This window comes from Dermacentor variabilis, chromosome 2 (genome assembly GCF_050947875.1).
Source record: "Dermacentor variabilis isolate Ectoservices chromosome 2, ASM5094787v1, whole genome shotgun sequence".
Classification (NCBI taxonomy): domain Eukaryota; kingdom Metazoa; phylum Arthropoda; class Arachnida; order Ixodida; family Ixodidae; genus Dermacentor; species Dermacentor variabilis.
In genome coordinates this window covers 121,600,415-121,613,065 of record NC_134569.1, presented here as the reverse complement: position 1 = coordinate 121,613,065, position 12,651 = coordinate 121,600,415, and the positions used below count along the sequence as shown (strand labels likewise).

At 45.8% G+C, this 12,651-nt stretch overlaps 1 protein-coding gene across 1 annotated transcript in view; it reads left to right on the top strand.

The window, feature by feature from the left end:
• The window catches only part of tim (timeless), a 28,635-nt gene extending 16,415 nt beyond the window's left edge, over positions 1 to 12,220 (top strand). Inside the window, exons 9-17 of the mRNA XM_075681914.1 lie at positions 70 to 299; positions 2,453 to 2,553; positions 3,306 to 3,489; positions 5,843 to 5,905; positions 6,126 to 6,261; positions 8,044 to 8,343; positions 9,254 to 9,328; positions 9,418 to 9,586; positions 11,843 to 12,220. Coding sequence (XP_075538029.1) covers positions 70 to 299; positions 2,453 to 2,553; positions 3,306 to 3,489; positions 5,843 to 5,905; positions 6,126 to 6,261; positions 8,044 to 8,343; positions 9,254 to 9,328; positions 9,418 to 9,586; positions 11,843 to 12,183 — 1,599 coding nt within the window. The 3' untranslated portion in view covers positions 12,184 to 12,220. The remainder of the gene's footprint in view (positions 1 to 69; positions 300 to 2,452; positions 2,554 to 3,305; positions 3,490 to 5,842; positions 5,906 to 6,125; positions 6,262 to 8,043; positions 8,344 to 9,253; positions 9,329 to 9,417; positions 9,587 to 11,842) is intronic.
• The last annotated feature ends 431 nt before the right edge of the window (positions 12,221 to 12,651 follow it).

Genomic DNA, 12,651 nt, shown 5'->3' with positions numbered 1-12,651 from the left:
GCGTGAGCCTGCGCACTGGACTTGCAGCGTTTCCGAGCACGCGGCGTGCATTTCGATTGGTTTCCGCAGAGGGTGAACCACGAGCAGGGCTCGAGCTTGATCGACCGCTGCCACTTTCTGTGGGTGGTGGGATACTTCACGGGGCTGGCCACCGCGCTGGGCCTGTCCCTGCACCACGTGCGGCCTGTGCTCTCGATCGAGGTGGTCGGTCTGCTCGTCTTCGAGGCCATCGCCGTCTGCCAAGAGCTGGACATGCCGCAGCACCAGTCGGCCGAAGGATCCAAGCTGCTCAAAAAGAGGTACGAATAATGTTGCTCGCCAGGAATCGCACACACTCGACTATATTTCGCTGCCTTACCAGGAGCTTAGTGGCCATGGCGTTGCGCCAACGGCTGAGCTCGTGAATTCGGTTCCGGACGCGGCGGCCATATTTCTACGGAGGCGAGGTACAAAAACGCTCGTTTACGTTGACTGCACGATAAAAAAATGGTAGGCGACCCTCATCTTTGATTTAGGTGTCTCTTAGTGGCACTCGTACCTCGGCGTTGGTGTTATTTGGGTAAGCTTTAGGCGGACGCAATGCCACCTTCTTGTGTGTGAGGTAAACAGTGACGTCATTATTTCCGCTTTCTGCTTCCGGGTTTCCAGGAATCTCGCCAAAGTCGTGCTCACCTGGCGGTCCTCTAAAGTCTACGATTCTGTGTTTTGGTGTGCGGTAATCAGTGATTTATAATTTTAATTCTAATTATTCCAGACACTTCAGTAAGTCAACCTTTAACTAAACTTATGCTCTGGTATCACATCTGCAATGAAACCCACAAATTTCGTACTGTACTATTTTTTCTATCTTTTCTGATTTATATTGAATTTCTTCCCCGGTCGTCTCGGGAGGTGAACCGGAAATGCTGCGCGAGAAACAAGAGTGTCACTCGATGCTCGTGCCACTAAAAATGCCCAGTTGGTCAAAATTAATCCGGAGTCACCCACCCCGACGTGCCTCGTAATCAGATTGTGGTTTCGGCGCATAAAACCCCAGAATATAGTTTTTAAAGCAAAGCTTTTATTTTTTGCGAGCCCTCTCCCGGAATTTCCTGACCGCAGCTGCTGAGTGCTGCTGCTGTGTCGCCGAATAGTTCACACTTAAAAAACAAGAACGAATTATATGCCCGACTGTGGGATAGAGCATAGGTATCCCAGCAACGCAGCCCGACGTTCTGATTCCAATAGGTCGCAATCGCAGTAACACTTCAATCGTTACAACGCCAGCTAGTTCTTTGAGATGATCGCCGCGTCTGTCACATTGCCTAGCACGAATGTGCGAGAGCACAAACGCGCTTGCCAGTTGCTCTTGCACCAAAGACGCAGGAATGACATGGGCGAATTTGACGGGAAAACAAAAATTGTGAAGAAAGTGCTTTGTCAACTCGGCCCCCGTTCCTACGGAATGTTTATATCCACCTTTATGTCCCCGTTCCCCCTCCCCTGTACAGAGTAGCAGGCTAGAGCATCTTAGCTCAGGCCGACCTCTCTGCCTTCTTTCAATTAAATTATCTCTCTCTCTTATATCCGCCCGGTCATTGCCGCCGAGAGCGCATTATTTCTAAATAATATGGACTTTTTAAACATATTTAGCACATTTTTTCATGCTGAAGGTAGAGGAACTCCGAACGTTGGCAAATTAAACCGTTCTTCTTCGATAGCAGACATGGCGAATGTTTTTTTCTGTTTGTTCTACGCGGATATGCCAAGCACGCTACCGGTCTGTCTGAGGGCTCTTTGCTACCAATCATACGAAATTAGATAACCGGTAAACGGTAGTTTATGGCCAACGCAAGTAGATATACCAATTTACGTCGCATGCAATTCAGTTGTAATAATACGTGAATTAAACGTTATACTGAGTCTACTACGTGTAGTCTTATAATTAAGTCAATACAAGGGTTCAGAGTTCAGCTGTTGGAAGTGAGTCCACGTCAACAACCACTAATGATTTATGACAGTTGCCACAAGGCAGGATGTTACCACCCTTGATTTTCCTACATACAAGTATGGATTGGCTAGTCAGGAACGTCCAACAGTAATTGAAGTCGTGCGGGCCTATTGTTAATCAGTCTTCCCAAGCCTGTTCACCCATTCTTATTTGTACGTACTCTCTGTATAAACTTCTCTTTTGCGAAGTCCGCACCTCCGTCTTTTGGTCTGGTCGCTTTGGTGGAGAACTCCGAGTAGCTGCGACCTCCTGCGCCTATCGCAACATCGCTAGACCGATAAAAAAGCAACAACTGTAATATTGCATTTTTTATCGGAATTACGTGGTTTCAAAATGTGTCGTATGGGTCAGCAGGGTGTATGTGTATATATATATATATATATATATATACACACATATATATATATATTAAGCTTCTGTAATCTCACAGCGCCAGCGTGACAGCCATATGTTCCTTTCCAGGTACCACCTTGTGGTTCGCGCTTTCCGCGAATTCATCGCCGCCATCGGAACGTACAACAGCCGCTTCAAGGGCGTCGGTGACGACATGCGTCGGCTTTGCGGTAAGTAGACAGGCGCTGACAGTAGCAACCTTGACAATAACTGCCGTAGATGTGACGTATTTTTTCCATAGCCCAACCACTCCCGCGACGCTCCCTTGTTTTTCTAGCCACGGCAATTGCTAACATTACCGTGCTACTAGATGTACTAGAATTCATATCGATCGTTGTAACACACAAATATGGATGAAGCGATGCCTTATCACCAGCAAAGGCTAATCACTCCCGCGCACGAACGCTCGCATCCACTCGTACATTCACCTATCATTCTATCTCGCCTAACTAAATTAGATGAAACGGCAAATTGTCATCCACCCGAATGTAGCTCGAAGCTACAAAGGAAACCCATGCGGCTTTCTCACAGTTTCGCAGTTGAGAAAAAAATTGGTCCTGATCCGGAATTGCCCTAGTCCTGAATCAGGACTAGGGCAATTCCAGGGATCCAGACTAGGACCAGGATGATCCTAGTCTGGATCATCCTGGTCCGGGATAGTCCTGGTCTGGGATCGTCCTCGCTCGAGATCGTCCTGGTCTGGGATCGCCCTGGATTCCCTACCAGCACGAATATTTTTTCAACTGCGAAGCTTTCTTTCTGAGAAATATGTAAGGGTTTACTTTGTAGCATCGTGCTACATTCGGGTGGATGAGAATTTTCCTTTTCATGAACCTCTCTCCCCCTCGCGGGATCCCGCAGAACTGATTGTCATATTAACTGAATGTGAACTCCTTGATAATACGAGTGTCCTTGCCCACAGTGTCTCTGGCCCGTCTGGAAGACCTTCGCAATATTCCGCTACTGCTGATCCGCAAGTGGAACGCCATGCCGAGCCAGATACTTGTGGACCTTATCATCACCAACCATCTGTTACTTCTAATTCTGGAGTATGCCCAAAAGACAGAGGGCGGCCTGGACATCGACATACTCGGACATCTGTCGCAGTATGTGTCATTTCCGTTTACTTCTCCTTCCGCTAAACTATACTAAAGCCAAAAAAAGATCTGAGCGCCTGAGTGAAGATCATAGCAGTGTGTTGCTTTGGAAACAAAGGAGCGATAAATTGGACCGTCGGACAAGGCAACACTAAATATTTATTGCGAAAGAAATATACGCAGGAGCAAGACAAGAACGAAATAGAAGAAAAATTGTAGATCGGAAGGTAAAAATTTCGCGGAGCCACAACCTTAGTTGAGGGCGACGTGACGCGAATGATTGTTGTTAGGTTTGAAAAAGGGTTCTCACGAATCGTGTTTATTTTCCGGAACGAAACGACGACCGAAGTTGTAACGTGTGTGGGAATTGGTGGTATGTGCCGCGGGAACAACACAGTTATTGAAGCAGAAATGTCTTACTACACTGAAGTGCTACAGTTATTTATGTGCATTATGTTACATTATGGTACATGTGCACAGTACTTTGACATTAAATTATTCTATGTCCACTGGTTCACTGGTTTCATTGATTTGTAGCGCTCACCGTCGACAATCCGCTCTCGTTCTAGTAGGGCAGCGTGTGCCTTAGGCATCTGAGCCACATAACGAAGACGGGCGGCCTCGGCACACTTACGCTTACGTTCCTAAACTCGGCTGGGTTCCTACAACTCGGCTGACCGAACCCTTAGGATACCAAGCATTACCGTGTGCGTTACCGTGTCCACACTCTATTTTTCAAAATGGTTTTATACACTAAATCTACGGTTTGGTTATCAATCAAACAATCGATCAAAAATAAGCTTTATTTAAGCAATTCAAGGTATGGGGGGCGGGGGGCGTAGAATATTGTTGGATCAATAGCCTATGTAGGTAGTACCAGGTTTAATACAGAAAAAAAAACATATATAGGTCAACCATGTACAGTCGAGTGCAAAAGTTCAAGGACCACAGTTGCAGCTAAATTTCTTTTTATTGCGATATCAATTATACGGACACTCCAGGCAAATTTCTGCCGTCGCCGTCGCCGTGAGGTTCCGTATGAGTGAAAGCGTGTCAGGGCTGGTCAGGGTGAGCCGGCGAACGCGGTTCAATCTCGCATGCGCGAGTGAGGAACGCGGCCCGGATAGGGGTGAAGCGAGGGAGGAGAGGCGTTCTTCTCCGGCGGCTGCTACGGTGCCTCGATGTCCTGCTCGCCCTCCGCTCCGTACAGAGCGGACACAACCGCGGCGTCTACTACTGCGTTGGCCACGCGAATCGCGGACGCCGTAGGGACGCGTTGCCGGCGCTCGTGTGTCATGAAAGCGGTCTGCGACGTGGCTAAAGTGTGCGCCCACGCTGGCCTCATCTTCAAAACGATCTGCGATGTTTACGGATTGCGCGTTGTGCCAGTAGCTTCGTACGCGCTGTGCTTTTGACGTTTCGTACACGCTGAAGCGACATATGCACGAAGGTCAATTGGCTCGCGGCTGCTGCCGCGATTACTAACTCCAGCGTTTTCAAGACAGTTTCCGCTGTCATCGAGCGATGTGTGTTCATGTTTACCTGTGTGCGCGTGACACCGTGCTGGTTAATTTAGTCAAACACATTGACGGGCTAGTCAGTTTGAATCCATGATATAATTTGTAAGCGCGACTGAACAAGGACGCAGAAAGAAGCAACGCACAATGACAGCGACGTCTCCGTGTGCCTGTTTTTTTTTCTACGTCCTCGTTGAGTCACGCTTACGCATTCTATCAATGTAATTTCGTTAGTAAGCGAATGTTTACAACTTTATACTGTCGATAAAACTACTATACTTACTTCGTACAGCTATCTACTAATTTTATATGTGCATGCACCTTGCATTTGTGATAATATTGCGATATCAGTTTTTCAGCACAATGTACTATGTAAGATTTCGCGGACGCGAACGTGCTCATTCTTCTGATGGGTAATACGTTCAATGTCGCATATTTTCCATTGCAAGTGAGCACTCCTCAGTTTTCTTTTATCTTTCGCACAGTCCTTATTGCTCTTTTAAGTTATTCAATCCAGAAAAATTATTTTAAAACAGTTTAGATAAATCAGACCTAGTACTTCTGACTTGGTATTATTTTCGTACATATTGATGATTTTTAACAGGGAAAAGACTAAGAGACGCCAAAATGCCATTTGCATTCTTACAAAAATGTCATGGGGAGGTTCGTCAGGTACAACTGTCCTCAACAGTTCGTTTTTACAACCAACTTTCCTAGATCTGTGTTTAACGGCAGCGTTCGTGCACAAATCTGAAACTTGTTTGTTCCGAGTATGAGCTAATCACTTTGAGCGGTTGCCAACGAAGCGCTGCTTCTGTCTCTCTCTCTCTCTCTCCCTCTCCCAGGTTTGCAACAGTCGAGGTGATGGAAAGATACGGTGTGGTGTTGAAAGATTACCGAAAAAACAGGTAAATCACGGCTCACTCGAACTAATTTGCTCGGGCACGTTTTATAATATAGCACACGCATTCAAACTCTTTCAGACGTAATATCTCCATGAAAAGTTTACAAACCTAGAAAGAATAGCTAAAAGCTAAATAGCTAATACCAAAGCTAAATGCCATAGAATAGCTAAATACCAAAGCTAAAACAATACGTCAAGCTGTAACTCCTCTTTCTTCTTTTCAGCGTACTCGTCAACGACTGCGTCTTCACGATGATGCATCACGTTGCTGGAGACCTAAAGCGTCCGGAAGCACTGTTCCATCCGAGTATTCTATCTTCTTTCGTCAACATCTTGAATGAAGGAGCCGAAATTCCCGAGGTACGTCCACGCGACAGTGAGATATCGTTTCACGCAGCTTATGCATTTGTTAAGCTCTACAAATCAGCCACGTCAGTTACGCTAAATAATCTAACACACATGCTGACCATACATACGTTTTGTAAACAACCAGTGCGCCACAAGCGTTACGTGAAATAGTTATTACACTCAGCGTGATATATAGGCTGACATTAAAAACCGGTTAAATGAGCAAACCAATGGCTCAAAACTCAACTGAATGACCACGTGATGACTTATGCTAGTATGCCGACGAAAAACTGTGAGCAGCGAAATGCAAGAAAGGACGAACAGGAGTACTACAAGACGCTTTTACAAAAAAGCGCCAGCAGATACTTTCACGTTAATGCGTATGGTAAAAAGAGCCAACATGTTACATTTAGATATTTAGTTTGCTTCAAATTGGAATAGAGCAAACTAGATTGATTCAACTACAGGTAGAGCCATCTGCAGATGGAGCCAACTATAGGTAGAAACTATAAATAAGTGTGGTGGCTTCTCCTCATCAAAATAATGCACGTGGCGGTGCACGCTTTACAGAGCAAACGCGCGTTAGCAGTGTGATAGCTTCTCCCCGCCATCAGGAGCCACATGGCGATGCACGCTTTACAGGAAACAAAACAATAAATGGTCTGCGATGGATCCGGGATACGACAGCATTGTGGGTAGGAAGGGGTATGCAGCCCTCACGAGAGTGCTGCATAGTCGAACCACTGCAAACAGGATAAGAAGGCCCCATATTCCAATCGCACAGAAATAAAATTACTTTTGAATCCCAAATGTACCCACATTTTTCATAAACGAAATATAAGTCGCTTCCATAGTCTGATCAAAAATAAGTGATAAGGAAAAATAAAATACTGTCTCTACACACCGGTCAGCATGAAGCAGGGAAAGGTTCGCAGCACGTAGGTGGTCTATCGCATATCACAGATAATGAAGCACATGTTGTTCATCATTTCTTTTTTCTTATGGGGGAGGGGGGACATTTATGTGTTCTAGCTTGGCTTTGTGTATTTCTACACGAAGGCGTAGACATATAAACGATTATTTGAACGCAAACTGTTACAGATATATAAATACTCCGTATTCTATACTTTCACGACAGCGAAAACAACGGTCCATGGGCGAACCGTGTATGCAAAGAAAAAAGCAAGCAGTTTGTCGTTAGCGAAGGTTTGGGTGAAATGATTAGCTCGTCAAATTAACGTCTAATTTTTTGGAAGTTTTCAAAACGTGCATACGTACGTGATTTGGCTGTCCTTATAAATTTGTGCGGTAACGCATTGTAGTCTTACAGAGAGACGATATGCCCAGTAACTAACACGTCATTTGGTGTGATGTCTTGCTTGTCTCAGCCGAGCTCTGGTAGCCAGTACTTTGGCTCAGCTTCTTGTCATATTTCCAACGCTAAGCCCCATAACAGATTTTTCCTTGCTGAGTAAACATCTCCCAATATCATCAAGTACTGCAGATAGAAAGCCGTTGGGGGTGAAAGGTTGCAAAGCAAAAAAAAAAAATCTTAACTGCAACAAAATTAAGTTGTCGGCCTTTGCTCTCAACAATAGGCTTGCTTGAAATATGCGGCCATCTCACACTGCAAGCAGGTAATGTAGAGCGTTTCCAGCTAGAGGATAATGATCAACGAAGCTGCAATTTAAAAAAAAATGAAAATGACTGAAATAGGCTGTATGGCCTTGCTAACAATACAACAAAGTTTTCCGCAATGCAACTGCAACGCTCGCGCGCGTGTACGTGCTGCAGCTGTACGAAGACCTGGTGGGCTACGTGATGAATCGGTACCTAAAGCTCGCCGGACGTAACCCAGAGCTGTACTCGGAGAACATACCTGGCATGCAGCGCAGCGGTTCGGCATCCAGCACCCAGCCGCTGGTAGTGCCGCCATTCTACGACGACGACAGCAGCGACAGCAGCGACTGTAGCGACGAGGGCGACGACAACGCGCTCTACTGGTGCTTCCTCCAGTTCGAGTACGACAGCGACCCCGTCGGCCAGATCGTCGAGCACCTGCGCCGGAACGACGTGCGTCGCACCCGCAGAGAGGTACGCTGCAAAAACACTGCGAACTGCGCGAGCTGGCATATCACTTAATAGCGGTGTAATGGTCAAAAAGAAAAGTGGATGTCGCGGCCCAGCCCTTGCCACAACAAAGGAACGCGCAGAGACAGCACAATCAAATCAGTTCCCAGTGCAAACATAACGAAAAGCTTGTTTGTATTTTCCTTCCTTTAAACCTTTTTTTTTTTCTAGTGTACTTATTTGTTTCTGCCGAAAAATATGCAGTCTGGCCTGCCACAGCTATGGGGGCCTGCAGAAAGCACTTTTGTGATAGGCGGTAGACTAGGGAGACATAAATGTCCCTTGTTCGTACCTGGATATTATCAGGAGACGGTTGTCAAGGTTGTCAGGCCAGTCTAATAAAATACCTAAGGTTAACACCTCGTTCGTTGATACAAACGCACGTAATTGAATCGACAAAAGAATGCGGCCGATTATTGGTGGCAAGAAGACAGCGCCGTCGTATAGGTCTTAGACAATGCAGGTTTTGATCATACCCTCACCTCACCACTCGTGGCGTTCCATTTGAAACTACCTGAACCGAAAGCACTGAACCGAAAGCAATCTCAAACTATGAGCAAACGGCCTTTCATCCTCTTGAAGATTAACGATAGCGAGAGACGAAGGGCCCGCTGGCGTCAGTCTTATTGCAAGCGAGCTAGATATTGCCTGAGGTTCTTGTGGTTTAGAGTTCTGCGGTTTATTTTACATAATTAATGTCAAGTGCTCACACGAAAAGTAGATAATTGTGTCGAGTGTTCACATAAAATTTAACCTGTAAATTACTGAAGACATTCCTAAAGAAAATTTTAAACCACACATTTGCGGCAGCAGTGCTGGTGAATTCCAGAGAAATTTATTTATTAGTGGACGTTCGCTTGTGAATTTCTTCCAGATACTGGACCAGCTGAAGTACAAGCGTGTCATCTCGAATTCTCAATGTGAAAATTTGGAACAAAAAGAAAAACAGGTGAGACAGAAGCCGAATGCGCCCTGTTTGATCGCTTACGGCATGTTAACCTATTATACAAATTTTAATCCATTTTTATTACTTTCCAGTTTTTAGAAAATTCTTCGAAGCCTAAGGAACAGCCGGAATCTCAAAACATCGAGAGCGAGGAGCGGTCAGAGATCACAGACTTGGTACTAAAGCTCAAAGGCATTGGATTCGAACAGCAGCTCCAGTGGATTCAGAAGAAGTTCTTAGAAGTATGCTACGTCAAGTTAAGTAAGTACTTCATCGTTGGAAGTTATCACAAGCACTTTTCCGTGGGGCTCTAAACAGGCTTGAACATTTTGATCCTGCCACCTGCGCTTTCTCTCCGGTTCACCTAATCCTCTAGCTCGCCACCCTCCGACATCACTACGTAGCCCTGACGCCTGTTACGAACTCATTTTCACTGGCCTATGGAATGTGTACGCATGAGCTGGCACTCTGAACTGTCATGGTTGGGAGCAATCTACCGCACGGTTGGAAGAGGTGATCCGTCACGTAACCAAAAGCAGAGCACGCCGAGTTTCGACGCATTTTGGGATCTTCGCGGTACCCACGCATCTGCAGGCTATAAGGTCAACAGCTAGGCGCGGCGGGTAGAGGGCTAGGTACTGGCATATGCAGCCCCTTGTCCTCGCTCGCACTGGAAACGTGAAAAGCGAAAAAAAAAAGAGAGAAAACAAATACTACTATTACTACTAGTATTACTACTACTACTACTACTAATAATAATAATAATAATAATAATACACTGTTAGCGCCAGTCAATGTGGGTGCTCGACTGTTGATCAAATGCAATCCAAGTCTGTTTTAGAGCCTCTTTTGCATATCCCAAGTTCGCAGACTGCCAAAGATCAGAAGGGATAACATAGGGCCATCATTACCTCGTTTTCAATTGTTACATCATCTTGTGACCACTGCGATTACTACAGGTTGACTATGGGGCATGTGGGTTCCTAAGGATATAAAACGACAATTACGTGAATGTGCTGTACTTTCGCACATGCGTACTACCTTAAAATGATTGGACGCAAGCGCAAAGTGGACGTTCTTTTCACCGTCAATTTCGAGTTGGTAATTCCAGGCTCGGCACGCGGAAAAACGCACGAAGATGTTAACCAGCGACAGCTTTCAAAGTGAAACTTTTTTTGCCTACCCTTCCGGGTCTGGCGTGGTTGCTAGCTGCTGGGTCGGTCAGCACTTAGGCTGGTATACTTGTTGATACATACGAAGCTTATATATGCACCGAACGAAATTACCAGAGAACGGGTTTATAAAACCCTCGTATGCTGGCCGACAAACTAGTGCAAGTAAGCGCATCTCTGTTATGCGCAACAAAAAAATTATTTCCTATATAAAACCTGAGTAAATAATGCTGGCTCATGTATATTTCAAAAGCACACCAACCTGTTAATTTAAAGGTTTTCTTGATTTACATTTCACTTTTATTCGGCCATTCAGTATGTGCCACTGAGTGTGTGCCCGTTCTTTGTCACTCCTCCAGAATGGGCACGTGCTAGGGGTGGGCGAATATTCGAAGTTCCGAATACGAACCGAATACTTCATGTTAACTATTTGTATTCGTATTCGAAAAGAAATTCGGTATTTTAGAATACTCTCGTAACTAACAAAATATTTCACAATAACCTATTGTTCAAGTCTTGCTACTGCTTTCTGTCTGCGAAACAAACTATCGCAAGTTATCAGAAGTGAAACAATGAGAAAAGCTTTTGAAGCAATGCATATACAAAATGGGTAATGCAAACTTTGCATTAAAGAGAGCACCTGCATATTAACTAATAAATAGCCTTCTTACAGCGCTGTTTCGAACATGCATAGGAATCGAATTGTTCTCGTTCTCATACCTACAGGAAATATAGCATTGCGTATGTATGGCTTTACTTGAACAGACCACTGAACATGAGTTCGTGAAGCCGATGCACGTTGCGAAGTACGAGATCCGCTTACTTCCGAAGACATTCTTGCTGCAAAGCCATAGCCTCCGCCTCCTTCTTTTCTCCTCGCCTATGCTGCACCGCCTCCTTGTCGCGTGTACTTAACCATGTCGTGTCTAAGGCATCATATGCTACATTGTTTTGATGCCTAAAATTTGTTTAATTTAGGAACAGGAAACTAAATGCACGGCCTACAGAACCTATAAAAACGTTTTTCCTACGCTGAAGCAAGTTCCCCTACCCCAGTTTGGAATAGTTCAGCAAACCAATTACTAATTAGTTCCTATATAAAAATAAGTTTTAAGTCAAACAAAATTTCATTGTATTCGTACAAATGAACTCTCCATGGCCAGAAACAAAGGTGAACAGGTTTTTCTAATCTTCCTTTATGTGAAACTTTTGTGCATTGCGGAGTTACATGTGGCTTCCATCTCGCATTGAAAAAAAAAATACCCATATGGGCTGCCTCGTAGCTCGGGCGGCGGCCGCTGCGCCATTGCCCTCATATCACTTAATTTCTGTCAAAACGTCGCAGAAAACCGACCCTTGGATGATGCCGAGCCCGTGGCACTGCACTACACGCTGCTGGGCCAGAGTGTACCCATCGTCGCCTTCAGCGAGGTGCAGTCGAGCGCGCTCAAGAACACCGACTTCCGACAGCTGCTGCACAAACTTGGCCTCGACTGGCCGGGACCTGCAAACTGCCCCTGCATCCCTGCCTCGTGGGCCGCCGACAAGCTGTATACCACGGCGCGCAAGCTAGGACCGCTCGCATGCCGGAAGCTGGCCAGGCTCTGCCAGGAAGGCGCGGACTCGAACAGCGCCTCGTTGGCGGCTCCTCCTCGGGCCCGAGCCGATGCTGCCGCCACCTCGTAGGCGTATCTTCCAACCGATCTGCTGTTCCAAGCTGCAATATACCATTACGGGGCTTTCGTCGCTCTCTGGTGCCGGATCTTGAGGATCGCGCACACCCTATACATTAGAAGGACCCGGTTATGGCGTAACACCGGATATAGCGAACAAACCCAAGGCTCCGGTTTTGAGGGCGCTCTTACGCTTTCAACCGAAAAAAAAAATCACGATATATAGCATCGTTGGTGCCTTTGCACTTAAACGCACACCACCCCCAAGCAGGCGCTAGGCTGCGATGGAAGCTTCTTCCGCAATACCGACGGTTCACGTCTTGTGACAACGGTTTTGTGAGCAACTTTAACCTTGGCTGCCATCTCAATGCTATATTGCTTCCGACGTGGACGCTTCCGATCCTCGTCAATGCACGCAGCTCATTGATACACGGTTGTATACAGGCTTGGATAATTGGCGACATGATAAATCGCTCAATAT